The sequence below is a fragment of the Aquarana catesbeiana genome, linkage group LG05 (assembly GCF_042186555.1).
Source record: "Aquarana catesbeiana isolate 2022-GZ linkage group LG05, ASM4218655v1, whole genome shotgun sequence".
Classification (NCBI taxonomy): Eukaryota; Metazoa; Chordata; class Amphibia; order Anura; family Ranidae; genus Aquarana; species Aquarana catesbeiana.
Window position 1 is genome coordinate 202,953,745 of NC_133328.1, and position 17,178 is coordinate 202,970,922.

General features: G+C 43.1%; 1 protein-coding gene across 1 annotated transcript in view; it reads left to right on the forward strand.

Moving 5' to 3' along the window:
• Positions 1–17,178, forward strand: part of VPS41 (VPS41 subunit of HOPS complex) — a gene marked incomplete in the record, with an annotated part of 438,130 nt that overhangs the window by 388,978 nt on the left and 31,974 nt on the right. Inside the window, 2 exon segments of the mRNA XM_073630486.1 lie at positions 312–452; positions 1,936–2,072. Coding sequence (XP_073486587.1) covers positions 312–452; positions 1,936–2,072 — 278 coding nt within the window.

The following is a 17,178-nucleotide window of genomic DNA, read 5'->3' on the forward strand; positions in this document are numbered from 1 at the left end:
CTCCAAGAAAAGGATTTTACAGGTAAGCTGTTATAAAAATCCTATTTTTAATACAGATGCTATCCTGGTTAACTTACAGTGTTTTACAAAACTTAGTACCCTTTTTGGAAAGTTTAGTTTGTGGTTTCTAGGAGCTAGATATCAGTTTCAGTCTCGGCTTAGATGTTCTGTAACTGAAATACTTTTCTTTCAGATCACATCAGATGTTGTACCTTGGTTTACTGTTTAATTAGCTGACTTGTATATCACCAACCGTTGCACTGTATATAGCTATTGCGATGATTTAGACACATATACTTTGTGTTTTATAGGCAGAATGGGGAACAGTCGCAGGGCCTTGCAGATGATTATGGAGGAACTACATGATGTGGATAAAGCTATTGAGTTTGCCAAAGAACAGGATGACGCTGAGCTGTGGGAGGACCTTATTCTGTACTCTATTGATAAACCACGTAAGAGCAGTGAACAATGCATGTGGCTTCCTGCAGTGTGCACTTCCATTAGGACAGTCAAGGGCATCTCTAACTAAACATAGTCTGCATCAGAGAGAAATGTAATACCTAATTTGGGCCACTTCCAGCTTTACTCAGGCCAGTAAGAAGTGCTGCATTGTCATTTTATTTTAGACATGTCTTGTTAGTAATAAATAACCTGACAGACAGAAATGTAATGAACCATTCCTATGGCTGCTTTATGCAACATTCTGTAATATTACAATCACATTGCAAAATACAAAAAATAAGGTACAACTATAGTTCAAATGTACTTTCAAATGTGTTTGTAAGAATCAAATGTAATTTTTAGTGATGTATGCACTGATTATATGGGCAGTGAGAGCCTATTTACACTACAGTGGCAGTGGAGTACAGTCTGTTCTCATGCAGAACTCAATAACCATTCACTAATTTTAACTTGTAAGCCACAAAACTGAGGTCAAGTGTGTGTATATGTATGTGTATATGTATGTGTATATATATATATATATATATATATATATATATATATATATATATATATATAATATTATATAGTATGTCCTTTCAGGTTCCTAATGTCTGCACATTATTATTATAAATGTTTGCAAGGAGACATGAAAATTGCATCTCTGCTTTTGATACTTCCCAACAGTAACATAGAAGCTTGCCATGTATTTCATCAAAATGATAGTGATCCTGTTCCTGTCTTCAACACCATGTTCCAATTTCTTCCTTGAAAGCAAAATGCTTTCTAGCTAAGCCTTGCTAGACTCTGATCACTGTAATGCTTGTAACACCTCTGTGTTTGGTTGGGTTTTTGAAATGCTTACATAAGGAGGCATCTTTTTTGTGCTGGCCTGTTAAAGTGGAAGATCAGGCTAACGCTAACTATTCTGAAGATGATGTTCTCTTTCTCCTCCTCCTACCAATCTTGCATACCTTGTACAAAAAAATGTGTGTACTTACCTATTTTAATCTGCTTTGGTCTGGTCACGTGATCCTGCATCTGTCTCCCCATGTCAATGAGCAACTGCTGCAGGGGAGAGAGCGCTGACAACAGCTGGGCCATGGGAACCTATAGGTAACGTCATGACTTCAGGAATTTAGTTATTTGTTGAGTGATCCCTTACACCAGGGAACTGGAGCTGCAGGATTGCATGATCACAACAAATTAAAAAATAGGTAAGTACAGAAATATTTTTTTATACTGGCATTGCAGGATCGGTTGGATGAGGGGGGGAGGGAACATTTTTAAAAATAGTATTAGCTTTTACTACCACTTTACGTTTCTTGCAACAGATCAAAGCAGTTTCTGTGGATGATGTATACTGCATGGATTAAGGGGAAATGTTGGGAGAGCATCCGGATTTTGGTAGAAAAAAAAAAACTCCCTGTTGTCCATGAGGCTGTTTCACCACTAACATTCATTCACATAAATTACCTTCTTTTACTATAATAGCATTCATAACTGGATTACTTAACAACATTGGGACCCATGTTGATCCAATCTTACTGATTCACCGCATCAAAGAAGGAATGGAGATTCCTAATCTGAGGGACTCACTTGTAAAAATTCTGCAAGACTACAACCTCCAGGTGAGTACTGGCATTTTGTCACAATGGATCATCCAGTTCATATGATGGAAAATGTTTTATGAGATTGAATGTTATGAATTCCCTTAGAATCAGAAACTCATGAATTAAAATGCTGTATTACCATTAGTTAGAGATTATAAATGGTGACATCACAACTACCAACCATAAAGGAATTAGATAATTAACAAATTATGCTTCCCAATTACAACTGAACCAAATTAATTCATTTAGAATTCGATGAAAAGCTGACTAAAGTACATAACAGGATTGTAAAATACAGACCCATTAAAAATGTGTTCATGTTTTCAGCTATTTTTTTTTCTGAAAAGATGGCAGGTCTATCCCCAGGACCCAAGTGCTGGGAAACTGACCTACCTTAAGATACCCAAGTTTTTTTTTGGCTATGAGTGATTTATGTCCCATCTTACTGGGAGCTCTTCCATCATCAGTCACATCACATAGAACACTTTCACATGTTAAGAATATAATGAAAGGCAAATAACTCACACACTTTCAGAGATGTATACACTGCTCTTACATTCCTCTTCAGATTCTAAACTATACTTCCTTAATGAATGGGAAAGAGAATTGGCGCATACTTTCTGCCTACATCAAACAAGCAAAATACTCTAACTGTCTCACACATCTTCCATTAGCACAAGAACCCGGGAATCTTGCTACAGTTTAATGACCCAATGGTATAGAGTTTCTTCGAAATTATAAAAGATCTATTCATATGCCAACAAACCTTTTGAGAGGTTTCAGGAAAAAGGGGTACTTGGATATTTGGTGGGAGTGTCCTACATGTGCCAATTTTTGGACTGATGTTAAAACATATATATCCCAAATCCTGGAAAATCCCCTTCCTAATCACCCTTCATACTTCATAACATATCCTGGTCCATTAAATTCTATAAAGTATAATGCAACATCTCCTTAATGCTGAAAAAAAGGCTCATTCCAGCCTTATGGAAAATGCCCCACCCACCAACCCTTGGTGAATGGATTAGCAAGTTAATGCATTAATGAGGCTGAATGGTAGTGCTCCACTCAGAAAGGTCAATGTGATACATTTCAATCTGGATACAGTTTTATATTCAAGACATTCAACCTCTCCACAATCACCTCTGCCCAAGGCACAAAATTCAATGCTTAACCTATGAGTGTTTTCTGCGGTTTGGATATTACCGACGGTTTGGATATTACTGATCTTGCGTGCTCACAGTTTAATTTAGCGACCGCCCATTGCAGCTTTACTCCTATAGGGTGGCCGCTGTATGTGTGTGTGTGTGTGTGTGTGTGTGTGTGTGTATGTATATATATATATATATATATATATACACATACACATACACACAGTGCCTCACAAAAGTGAGTACACCACTCACATTTTTGTAAATATTTTATTATATCTTTTCATGTGACAACACTGAAGAAATTACACTTTGCTACAATGTAGAGTAGTGAGTGTACAGTTTGTATAACAGTGTAAATTAGCTGTCCCTCAAAATAACTCCTTACAGCCATTAATGTTTAAATCACTGGCAACAAAAGTGAGTACACCCCTAAGTGAAAATGTCCAAATTGGGCCCAAAGTGTCAGTATTGTGTGTGGCCACTATTATTTTCCAGCACTGCCTTAAATCTCTTGGGCATGGAGTTCACCAGAGCTTCACAAATTGCCACTGGTGTCCTTTTCCACTCCTCCATGATGACATCACGGAGCTGGTGGATGTTGGAGATCTTGCACTTCTCCACCTACCGTTTGAGGTTGCCCCACAGGCTTTAGGTCTGAAGACGTGCTTGGCCAGTCCATCACTTTTACCCTCAGCTTCTTTAGCAAGGCAGTGGTTGTCTTGGAGGTGTGTTTGGGGTCGTTATGTTGGAGTATTGCCCTGCGGCCCAGTCTCCAAAGAGAGGGGATCATGCTCTGCTTCAGTATGTCACAGTACATGTTGGCATTCATGGTTCCCTCAATGAACTGTAGCTCCCCAGTGTCGGCAGCACTCATGCAGACAATGACACTACCACCACCATGCTTAAATGTAGAGAAGACACACTTGTCTTTGTACTCCTCACCTGGTTGTCGCCACACACGATTGACACCATCTGAACCAAATAAGTTTATCTTGGTCTCATCAGACCACAGGACATGGCTCCAGTAATCCATGTCCTTAGTATGCTTGTCTTCAGCAAACTGTTTACGGGCTTTCTTGTGCATCATTTTTAGAAGAGGCTTCCTTCTGGGATGACAGCCATGCAGACCAATTTGATGCAGTGTGGCGTATGGTCTGCGCACTGACAGGCTGACCCCTCACCCCATCAACCTCTGCAACAATGCTGGCAGCACTCATACGTCTATATTTCCCAAAGGCAACCTCTGGATAGGACACTGAGCATGTGCTCTAAAATTCTTTGGTGGACCATGGCGAGGCCTGTTTTGAGTGTAACCTGTCCTGTTAAACCGCTGTATGGTCTTGGCCACCGTGTTGCAGCTCAGTTTCAGGGTCTTGGCAATCTTCTTATAGCCTAGGCCATCTTTATGTAGAGCACCAATTCTTTTTTTTTTTTCAGATCCTCAGAAAGTTCTTTGTCATGAGGTGCCATGTTGAACTTGCTGTGACCAGTATGAGAGAGTGAGAGCGATAACAAATTTAACACACCTGCTCCCCATTCACACCTGAGATCTTGTAACACTAACGAGTCACATGATACCGTGGAGGGAAAATAGCTAATTGGGCCCCCAATTTGGGCATATTCACTTAGGTGCGTACTCACTTTTGTTGCCAGCGGTTTGGACATTAACCACTTGCTTACAGGGCACTCAAACCCCACTCCTATCCAGACCAATTTTCAGCTATCAGCGCTGACGCACTTTGAATGACAATTGCGCGGTCATACAACACTGTACCCAAATAAAATTTTTATTGTTTTTTCACCACAAATAGCTTTATTTTGGTGGTATTTGATCACCTCTGCGGTTTTTACTTTTTGTTAAAAAAAATTTAAAAAACTGAATTTTTTCAAAAATTTTTTTGTTATAAAAATTTTTAAACGGGTCATTTTTCTCCATTGATGTACGCTGATGAGGCGGCAGTGATGAGCACTGATGGGTGGCAGTGATGGAAAGCACTGCCAGGTGGCACTAATTGGCACTACAGGTGGGCACTGTTAGGTGGCACTTGTGGGTACGGTTATATGGCACTATTAGGTGGCACTGATGAGGCAGATGTGCCTCTTCTACTTGGGGACCGATGTCCCTCACATCCGAGCCGGTGATCGGCTTTTTTTTCTACTCGCGCTGTCAGCGTGAGTAAAAAAAAAAAAAAAACGATTACCGATCTTTTGTTTACATCATGTGATCAGCTGTCATTGGATGTGTAGTGGTTAATGACTGTGTGTTGCGTTATTTTGAGGGGACAGCAAATTTACACTGTTATATTGTAGCAAAGTGTAATTTCTTCAATGTTGTCACAAGAAAAGATATAAAATATTTACAAAAATGTGAGGGGTGTACTCACTTTTGTGAGGTACTGTGTGTGTGTGTGTGTGTATGTATGTATATATATATATATATATATATATATATATATATATATATATATATATATATAATGTATGTGTGTGTGTGTGTGTATGTATGTATGTATGTATGTATGTATATATATATATATATATAATATGTATATATTTATAAATATATATATATATAAATGTGTGTATGATATGATTTGCGTTTCTGGGTAGGATTGACCGCCAGCACCCAGCGATCGTCTGAGTCTCACAGAACACAGCTCTGTCAGTGGAAACAACACAGAACTGTGTTCAGTGACAGGGGATCTAGTTTGTTTTTTTTTTTTATTCCCTGCTAAGCACACAGTAAAAGCAGCACATAGTACACACACATTACACATGGGCACATAGATGCTAACCCCTTCCTGCCCCGTGTTATTAATACAGTGACAGTGCATATCATTAGCACTTATCACTGTAATAATGGCACTGGTGATGTCAGTGGCAGTTAGCTAGTTCCCCCCAGCGTCATTTAGTGTCAGATTGACAGCCGCAGTATTGCAGTCTCGTTACAAGTTGCTCATTGCTACCACTACTACTGTAAATAATTAAAAATTTCAGTATATATCCCATAGTTTTTTAGACGCTAGAACGTTCACACAAACCTATCAGTATACACTTATTGGGATTTTTTTTTTTTACCAAAGACCTGTAGCAGAATAATTTGGCCAAAATTTATTTAGAGATTTGATTTTTTTTTTTTTAATGTAATATGTTTTATAGGAGAAAGTGAAAAAAGATATAAGTTTTGTTGGGTACAGCGTTGCATGACCACGCAATTGTCAGTTAAAGTATCAAAGCTCTGCAATGTAAAAAATGGCTTGGTCATAAACGGGGTAAATCTTCTGAAGGGCATGTGGTTAATAGTTAACCCTAACACGTACCCCCCTCTCAACTTTATCAGTGTGTGGTCCCTAATATTATGGTTTTGAAAACTCAAACATTATGCTCAATAAATCTGATTGAAAACCCACCCTTTCCCTTTTTGTTCCCAAACTTTTTTATTCTATTATTTTTGGAAACTTTGTTTACCCTCTTTTTATTGTTTATGCAAAATGCATTTCATTGATGTACAATCCATGAATGACAACTAAATTTACTGATTGTCAATTTTGTCTCACCCAGGAATAAAATATGCATAGAATGCATTAAGGTAAAAAAAACCCCTAAGACTTTACAACCACTTTAAGGATGTCTCAATAACAGAAGTTAAAAGGTCTGTTATGTTTGAAGGACAGAAAGTCAAAGCAAATCCTTCCTTACAGGGACACAGGCAGGAAAAAATAACTTGGGTTTTAAAGTGGTTATTAACCCAGTCACTAAAATATTATATAAACATGAACAGTCAGTGATGTTTCAAAAGTTGTTTGCCATCTTTTTAAATATTCGGCCTTCATTAAAAGAATAAAAGGTGATCCTGCCATGAAGGCCCTGTTTAATCACTTTCTGTTATAGTGTGACAACTTTCAAAAGCTCTTGCCACTTAGCTATTATAACTTGGGCCAAGTTGGGGTGAAATGCATCAGAGGGGGTATGGCCTAATGCGGGGCTTTGTTTGGAAGCCAGCAACACTGAATGTATTTCATGGTTATGATTTCTACAGAATATGGCTTCCCCCTAGCACTTGTCACATGACTAAAAGAGGCAATTGGAAAAGTGATCTGAAAAGGCAGTTAAGTTGAAACACTGATCATCCCCTTCAACAGGTCATGTTAACGTTTGAGTCCACTTTCAGTGGTTATAGTCCTTTTTTTCAACATTTTACAATCATAGAAAATTGTATCAAAACAGAATTCCTCTGGGGGACCTGATATCGCCTCCAAGTCTCCATGCACAATCAATGGAACAGCCCATCAAGTGGCTCAGAGTAATCAACCATGTTATAAAAAAGAATCAGGGAAAGCTCTCATAGTGTGAAAATCATATGACTCTTTTTTATTAAAAAAGAAACAAATGTGGTGATGTCACAAGCGTTGGCTCTGCCCTACAACCCTGATGATGGCAGTTATGGTGAAATGCGTAGGGGGAGCTTATGCTTGTGACATCACCACATTCATTGAAAGTAGGGAGTGGTTGGATCGATTCCCGGGATTGGTATTTGTACTAAGCGTTTTTATATCTTAATATTATGAGTGGCCACTTATGTGTATTTTAAGAAAAAGATTCATACGGTTTTCATGAGATTTTTCCCTGATTCTCTTTTATGATGTGGTCGATTACTGAGAGCCACTTGATGGGATATTCAATTGATTGTGTATGGAGACCTGGAGGTGAAATCAGATCCCCCAAAGGATGCACCAATATCTCATACACATTTGGCTCTTTTTATATAAAGGGTCCTGGCGTTCCTGTAGGAGTCCCCTTTATCTCAGGTGGTGGTGCACGGTGGTGGTAAAAGCATCCAGATTCACAAGACTTATTTCTTCATTTGCAAGCTGGTTGGAACACATTGGGACTATTGTTTAAATTTTTCGTTTTTTTTTTTTTTTTTCTTTCTTTTCATGTTTATTGTGTTATTGTCACAATATTTCATTGTGTGTATTTTGAGTACCAAACCTGCTGTAACAAGCTTAAAGTATATTTATAGGCCATACTTTTTTGTTTTAGATTAAGGGTAGTAAGGCATGGTAAAGTAGTTGTACACCCTAACTGAATGGCATTCAACTTGCTAAAGCATTGTGTATTTTGAACAATTTTATTTATTCATTTTTTAAATCACTATTAAGTATAAGTCTGTTTAATAATAAGCACCCTTTGTGAGATTATAAAATATATACTGTATGTGTGTGTGTATATGTGTGTGTATATATATATATATATATATATATATATATATATATATATATTAAGTGCACAGTTTACATACTCTGGCAGAATTTGATTCCTTACCCATTTTTCTGAGAATATGAATAACAAAAACTTTTCTTTCGCTCATTGTTAGTTTTTGGCTGAAGACATTTATTATCAATCAACTGTGTTTACTCTTTTTAAATCATAATGGCAACAGAAACTACCCAAATGACCCTGATCAAAAGTTTACATACCCCAGTTCTTAATGTGTATTGCCCCCTTTAACATCAATGACAGCTTGAAGTCTTTTGTGGTATTTGTGGATGAGGCTCTTTATCTTCTCAGATGGTAAAGCTGCCCATTCCTCTTGGCAAAAAGCCCCCAGTTCCTGTAAATTCCTGGGGTGTCTTGCATGGACTGCACATTTGAGATCTCCCCAGAGTGGCTCAATGATATTGAGGTCAGGAGACTGAGATGGCCACTCCAGAACCTTCACTTTATTCTGCTGTAGCCAATGACAGATCGACTTGGCCTTGTGTTTTGGATCATTGTTATGTTGGAATGTCCAAGTACATCCCATGCGCAGCTTCCTGGCGGATGAATGCAAATGTTCCTCACAGTATTTTTTGATAACTTACTGCATTCATCTTGCCAACAATTTTGACCAAATTTCCTGTGCCTTTCTTTATCGTACATCATGGGACTAAGAGCCCCATGCTGTAATAACTTAATGGGTATATAGGCACCTTCAGGTGATGGACACTGGTATACCCAATACAGGAAGTTCACTCCCCTATATAACCCCTCCTCCTTCCAGGAGTACCTCATTTTTTTCGCCAGTGCAGGGGGAAGGTAAGAGATCTGCCATGCTTTTCTCCCCCCTGAAGGGACCAGAAGGGTTAGGGAAACAGCAGTGGTTGTACCCCCTTGTAATACCCCCCTCCACGAGGGGGTGCAGAGGTCCCGTTTTTCTGCCTCAATAGTTGTGTATCTCTGCCTCTCCCCCTCCCCCCCCCTCGTGTTGGGTCTGCGGACCCGAAAGCCGTCAGTGCGGGAATAATTTTCAAATGAAAAGGGGGCGGGTTTATGAAGGGAGCAGGGCCTAGGCATGGCGTCGTGCAACGTCCACGAGGATGCACGGAGGCTTAAGGATCAGCTTGGAGCAGTCTCTCCTCGGCAGTGAGGAGGAAGCAAGCAGCTTACACTGGGACACAGGAGCGGTGGGACACGTAAGGGCTGCAAGTTGCATTCTTGATACAGGAAGGACATTTTTCCCAGCACTAGTCTGAACTTAATAGCGGCATCACTGTCATGACTATGTTCAGCGATTTAGTGCAATTTAATAGTGCCTCTGCTTTTGTGCTTAGGACTATGCATACCAAAAAAAATGCCACAAAAAACGAAAGATTTCACCCCCAGGCGATAGGCGTTCCAGTCGTGTCTCTACACTGTCATCCTCGCCTGAAATACCAATTATGGCAAGCCAGGGTGAGCCATTGGAACAGATGGTGCAACTGCTTCTCATCTCAGCCCCTGTATACGTGACTGAATATGTCTTTTCCTCCACCCTGCAGGGCCTGGAAGGAAGATTAGCGGCTTTAATCCCATCCTCCATTCAAATTGATAGGAAGCATGCTAGATCCCCCTCCCCCACTATAGACCCTTTGCAAGGGGAATAGTGGGCATAGGATGAGGTGTTACCCTCAGGCAATCTGGAGGAAAGACAAACTGATTCCTCTGCGGAGGAAACAGCGGTAGATGAACCTTTTTAAGCCTCGCAATCTGAGAAATTGCTAATACAGTCTCTTATGGAGATGGTTTGTTCTACTTTCATGCTACTCCTAATGGAGTCTACTGAAAGCTCGGTTTCTTCCTTGGGTTCCTTAAAACCTTCACAGCCTTTGCATGCGTTGCCTATCCGGTTCCCGACCGGCGCACGCCGATGTACGTTGGCAGAATGGCATGGCTGGGCAAATGGGCGTACCTGTACGTCCATTTGAATTCCCAGCTGACGGTGCACACCGATGTACGTTGGCAGAATGGCACGGCTGGGCAAATGGGCGTACCTGTACGTCCATTTAAATTCCCCGCCGGCGGCGCGCGCGCCGGCCGACAGCTCCTAGTTCCGCGGGACCCGCGACCCGACTCACGATCGCTGCGGGGATACCCGCGATCGCCTCACGGAGAGGACGAACGGGGGGATGCTGATGTAAACAGCATCTCCCCGTTCTGCCTAGTGACAAGTGTCACTGATCACAGCTCCCTGTCATCGGGAGCTGTGATCAGAGTAATGACACTGCTAGCCCATCCCCCTACAGTTAGAAATCACTCCCCTAGGACACACTTAACCCCTCTCCGCTCCCTAGTGGTTAACCCCTTCACTGCCAGTGTCATTTACACAGTAATCAGTGCATTTTTGATCGCTGTATAAATGACAATGGTCCCAAAAATGTGTCAAAAATGTCCGACATGTTCGCCATAATGTCCCAGTCACAATAAAAATCGCTGATCGCCGCCATTACTAGTAAAAAAAAAAATTATTAATAAAAATGCTATAAAACTATCCCCTATTTCGTAAACGCTATAACATTTGCGCAAACCAAGCAATAAACGCTTTTGCGATTTTTTTTTTTTTTTTTTTTTTTTTTTTTTACCAAAAATATGTAGAAGAATACAATTGGCCTAAACTGAGGAACAAAAATGTTTTTTTATATATTTTTGGGGGATATTTATTATAGTAAAATGTAAAAAAATAATGCGTTTTTTTCAAAATTGTCGCTCTTATTTTTTGTTTACAGCGCAAAAAATAAAAATCACAGAGGCGATCAAATACCACCAAAAGAAAGCTCTATTTGTGGGAAAAAAAGGATGTCAATTTTGTTTTGGAGCCACGTCGCACGACCGCGCAATTGTCAGTTAAAGCGACGCAGTGCCGAATCGCAAAAAACGCTCTGGTCAGGAAGGGGGTAAAATCTTCCGGGGCTGAAGCGGCTATTCATGCATTACTAGAACAGCTTATTTATGCTGAATGGGATCACCCGAATAAGCTTTTTCCCCATTCCGTCTTTCAGGACAGCACCATAGAGAAACCTTGGCTCCTCCCTTCTCAGGAAACACCACCTTAAACTTCAGGATTTAAGCCCCACCTTCCTGCCAGCCCCTCAGTTCTGGTGTTTCCTCCGGTGGGGAGACACCACTAAGGGGCCAGAGGCTAAGACAGCCAGGGAGGCTGAGCCTTTCCTGAGAGGGGGGGAACCAAGGTCTTTCTCTTTCTCTCTCTCTCTCTCTCACTTTACCTTGCAGTCTGAGGCTAGGGAGCCCAGGTACCTTAAAAGACTGCACATCGCGCTCCCCCAGCTTCTCCTGGCGAGGCAGTAAAGCTGGAGGGGTCCGCTTTCCTTGGTCCAGGGGCGGCATAGGGCGGAGGTGCTAGAGACTGCCCTGCACTAAGCAGCCAGCGTGAGAGCTCTGAGCACTGGATCGGAAGGCGGGTGATGTCAGTTCCGGCGGGAGGTCAGTGCTTCTGCCTGACCCGCGGCTTCCGGTTCTGGCCGCGGGGTATGAAAGCGGACCGTGCGCTCGGCTGGTGCTGCCTCATCTCTGCTGTGGGGACAGCACACAGAGGCAAAGGAGACCACACCGATCCTCAGCAGGAAAATGTCGGAAGCGGAGGCTTCACGAACTGCTCCTGGAGAAGCCTGCACCAGCCACTCAAAGGTAAGAGGAACCCTGGGGTGGTGTTCCCTTACCTTCTTTCCTGTAAGCTCCACAGGTGTTTTTTCTCCCTTGGTGGTGGGGGGGGGGAAGGGGGGTAACTGGGACCCTGGTGGTGGTTGGTCCTGGGAAGCACACCCCTGGTGGACCTCTGTGTTAAATGCTGGTGGATGGGCTTACTGACTGCTCTTCTTCTTTGTATTCTGTTTTAGAGCAAGTCTATGGAAAAAATCAAGTCGCCCCATAATTCCAAGAAAAAATGCCCTTCATGCAGAGCCACGATGGGGGAGTCTTGGTCCAAGCTACTCTGTAAGGAGTGTATAGAGGGGTTAGTGAGGGAACAGGCAGCAGAACAATGTACGGATCTAGCAGCGTCCGTCAAAGAGCTTTCTAGCACTGTGCAATCCTTCAAGACTCTTTTTTTCTAGTTTCCAGTTGCCACAGCCCCAGGCTAATCCTCCACCAGCACAACAGAGTATTGCTCCAAGCTTAATGGATGCTCCCTCTGGGAGTGGAGAGAATCCAGGAGGCTCCAGAGAGGAGATCGAGGAGCCTGATAGCGTTTCCTCAAACTCCCAAGGGGAGTCGGAGGGGGGGGGAGTGGATGGGGATTCCACAAAAACCTCTCGATACAAACTTTCCCTGGAAGAGGTGGAGGAGCTCTTAGGAGCTATCCATACCACTTTAGGAATCCAGGAGGAAAGGAAGAAGTTATCACTCCACGACCAGATGTATAGGGGCCTAGGGGAACACAAAAGAAAGGTGTTTCCGGTCTATGATGTCTTGGTCGATGCCATCAAAAAAGAGTGGCAAGACCCAGAAAGGAAACCTTTCTTTTCAAAAAAATGGACAGTTTCCCTATCTTGAAATCCAGAATAAAAAAAAAAAAAGTATAACCAGTAAGTGCTTTTATTGAACCATGAACAATTGTAATGTTATAATTCAATTGGCATTACAACATAGAGCGCTGGCCAAGTAGTACAATACATATTCCACAATATAAAGTCGACACATCTTTACAAAAATTATATACAGTCATACATTTCGGAGCTGTTGACGGTATAAATCACCGACGCGTTTCGACCTGTGTACGATCATCATCAGGGGGATAGTTGGTTCTATAAAATACATTGAATATCTTCAAAATTTAAGAACATGTCATCATAAATCTCATTGTAAGGTTAAAAATAGTAGTATATTTACCGCTGAAAAGTGAATAATCCTTTGGCCAGTAAAAGCCGTAAATGGATCCGGGGGTCCCCCATATTCGCCCCTGTCTCCCCAGAGCGCATGAGTCCAGCCCAAGGGGCTTGCAAGGAGCCACATAGACGCCCTCCAGGGGAAGGAGAAGTCAGCACCTGCGACAAATACCCAATAAGTCAAAATGATTCTCAGCACATTGGCAAGAGTCACTAGGATTGCAGTTAGCCCATACACTTCATACTCTTGCCAATGTGCTGAGGGGAGACAGGGGCGAATATGGGGGCCCCCCGGATCCATTTACGGCTTTTACTGGCCAAAGGATTATTCCCTCTACAATTTTGTGTAAAGATGTGTCAACTTTATATTGTGGAATATGTATTGTACTACTTGGCCAGCGCTCTATGTTGTAATGCCAATTGAATTATAACATTACAATTGTTCATGGTTCAATAAAAGCACTTACTGGTTATACATTTTTTTTTTTTTTAATTATTCTGGATTTCAAGATATTGCTGTCTAAAGCCCCACCGGGGAAACTGTCAATTTTTTACCATTATTGTTTTGGGGTGTGCAGCGCATGCGTCTCTCCCACATGTGTTTTTCTCTTTATTACCTTTCTTTTCAAGAACTCTGAAACGAAGGTTTCCCTTTGCAGAAGAGGAGGCGCTAGTATGGACTAAATCTCCTAAACTAGACGCGGCCTTTTCACAGGTCTCCAGGCATACTGACCTAGCGTTTGAGGACATGGGGGCGCTCCCAGATCCCATGGACAAGAGGATAGATTCACTCTTGAAAAAATCCTGGGATTCTTCCCTGGGTAATCTCAAGCCTGCCATGGTGTCCACAGTGGTGGCACGGAACATGGAATATTGGTTGACACAAATTAAAGCGCACATTGAGGCAGGAACATCTAAAGAAACAATCCTGTCGTCTTTCCCTATGCCCCTTAAGGGGGTGGCTTATCTTGCGGATGCATCGGCAGAATCGGTGCGTATGTCCGCAAGATCGGCAGCATTATCCAATTCAGCAAGGAGAGCCTTATGGCTTAAGACTTGGCAGGGTGATAACGCTTCCAAGGTCAAACTCTGCGGAATCCCTCTCACAGGGGACTTGTTGTTTGGATGTGGCTTGGAGGCCGTCTTGGATCGGATGGCCGACAAGAAAAAGGCCTTTCCTTTTAAAAGGAAATTTACAGAGACTAAAAGAAAGGCTCGCCCCCGGAAGAAGTTTGGGGACAGAAGGGCAAAAGGGCGTGGGGGGCTATTTTTCGCCCTCCTGAACAGCCCAAAAAGACTAAGTGACGGAACCACGGTGAGAGGAAGATTGGGGTGCTTCCTCCCACAGTGGGAGATGATCACCTCCAACCAGTTCGTATTGGGGATTATAAGAAGAGGATACCGGTTGGAGTTTGCAAAACCTCCACCTCTCAGACTCCTGGTAACCGAGCTGCTAAAATGCGCAGAAAGATCATCAGCTCTTCTTCCTCTCTACAGGAGTTGGAGGAACAGGAAGTAGTAGTACGAGTCCCAAGAGGAGAGACAGGCAGAGGCTTCTACTCCCACATCTTTGTGGTCCGCAAACCGTCGGCAAAAATTCAGGCTCATCCTGAACCTGAAGCCTCTGAATGTCTCGATCACCTACAGGAGGTTCCGAATGGACTCCATCTACTCGGTGAAAGCACTTCTTCCCCCGAACTGTTTTATGGCATCGGTAGACTTGAAGGATGCCTATCTGCATATTCCCATCGCAGAAGGATTCCTCAGGCTGGCGGTAAATACCGGAGAGGGGACATTTCACCTACAGTTCAGGGCCCTCCCCTTCGGGCTTTTCTCTTCCCCCCCGCATCGTCACCAAAGTCATGGTGGAGGTCCTGGCTTTTTTGCGACTCAGAGGCATCTCAGTAGTCGCATACCTAGACGATCTGCTCCTGTTTGCCTCTTCTCAGGAACAGTTGTCACGGGACCTACTGGTAACAAGAGACATCCTGGAAAATCTAGGATGGCTCTTAAACCTGGAGAAATCCAACTTGGTCCCATCACAGAAAGTAATTTTTCTAAGCTACAGCTTGGATTCAACAGTGCAGAAAGTCTTCCTTCCCTTAGAAAAGATCCAGAAGGTGGACAGTGCAATGTTGTTACTCCAGGTCGGTCAGTCAGTTATCGGTAAGAAGGGCTATGTCTGCTTTGGGATTACTGACAGCCTCGCTTCCAGCAGTGCAGTGGGCAGGATTGCATTTTCGCCCTTTGCAGCTGTTCATCCTGAGGGTCTGGGACCACAGTCAGGGGTCCTTGGACTCCCTGATAAAGGTGCCAAGTCAAGTCAAAAGATCACTCTGGTGGTGGAGAAAGGGGGCCAATCTTTCACAGGGTCTGGATTGGGTCCTACCAGTGTCCAGGTATGTCACGACTGATGCGAGCGGCACAGGTTGGGGTGCGCATCTAGATTCCCGGATGGTTCAGGGCGTCTGGCTGAGGAAGGACGCAAAGAAGTCCTCGAACTGGAGGGAACTGAGAGCTATAGCCTTGGCACACAGAGCCTTTCAGAAGGAACTCCAAGGTCAGCATGTGCGGGTCTGATCGGACAACTCCTCAGCAGTAGCATACATAAACAGGCAGGGGGGTACCAAAAGCGGATCCCTGTGGGTCCTGACAGAAACCATTCTCAAATGGGCCGAAGCAAATGTCCTGTCCCTCTCGGCGGTACATTTGAAGGGGGAACAAAATCAGGTGGCAGATTTCCTCAGCAGGAAAACGCTGAGAGAAGGTGACTGGGTTTTGAACCAGGAGGTTTTTGAGGCAGTCTCTCAAGTGGGGGATGCCATGTGTAGACCTCTTCGCTTCGAGAGAAAACAGAAAGACGCCTCTTTTCTTCTCCCTGAGCAAGTGGGACGGAGCACTTGGAGTGGACGCACTGGCTCAGAGCTGTCCTTTCTCCAGGTGTTATGCCTTCCCCCCTCCTGTGCTGATTCCAGCAGTCCTGAGGAAGTTTCAGTTGGAGAGTACAACTCTCATTCTGATTGCACCACATTGGCCCAGGAGGCCATGGTTTTCCATCCTAAAGAGCCTAGCACTCGAACCTCCCTGGATTCTGCCAGTCCAGGAGAATATTTTCTCAGGGGCCAATCTGTTGTCCTCAGGTGGAGCGTTGGAACCTCGCAGCTTGGCTACTGAAGAGGAATTGCTGAGGGACAGGGGTTTCTCGGACCGTTCAGTGAAAACCCTTCTAAGTTGCAGAAAGAAGGAAACGCAAGTTATCTACCGGAAAGTGTGGAAGCGTTTTAATAGCTGGTGCTCAGAAAGTTCCTTTGATGCACACAGCTCTGTAGCGGTATTAGAATTTCTGCAAGCAGGGGCGGACAAAGGGTTAGCCCTTAGCACCTTGAAGGGACAGGTATCCGCCTTGAGCGTCTTTCTGGAAAAACAGCTAGCTATGGATCCGTGGATAGTTAGGTTCTTTAAAGCTTTAAGCAGGCGGAGACCAGTTAGTCTCCCCCTTCCCAGTATGGGATCTTTCTTTAGTGTTACGGTGGAACCCTTTGAGCCATTAGAGACCTGTACATTAAAATTGATCACCTTCAAAACGGTGTTTTTGGTGGCGATCACTACGGCAAGGAGAGTGAGTGAACTAGAGGCCCTCTCTATCAGGACACCTTTTTTTTCAGGTGTTTCCGGACCGTGTGATTTTTAGAACCGATCCAGCCTTTTTGCCAAAGGTGGCCTCGGGGTTTCATAGAGGCCAAGAAATTATTTTGCCTACCTTTTGTTCGAATCCTGTGAGGGAACAGGAACATATTTTTCATAATATGGATGTTAGAAGGTGCGTCCTTC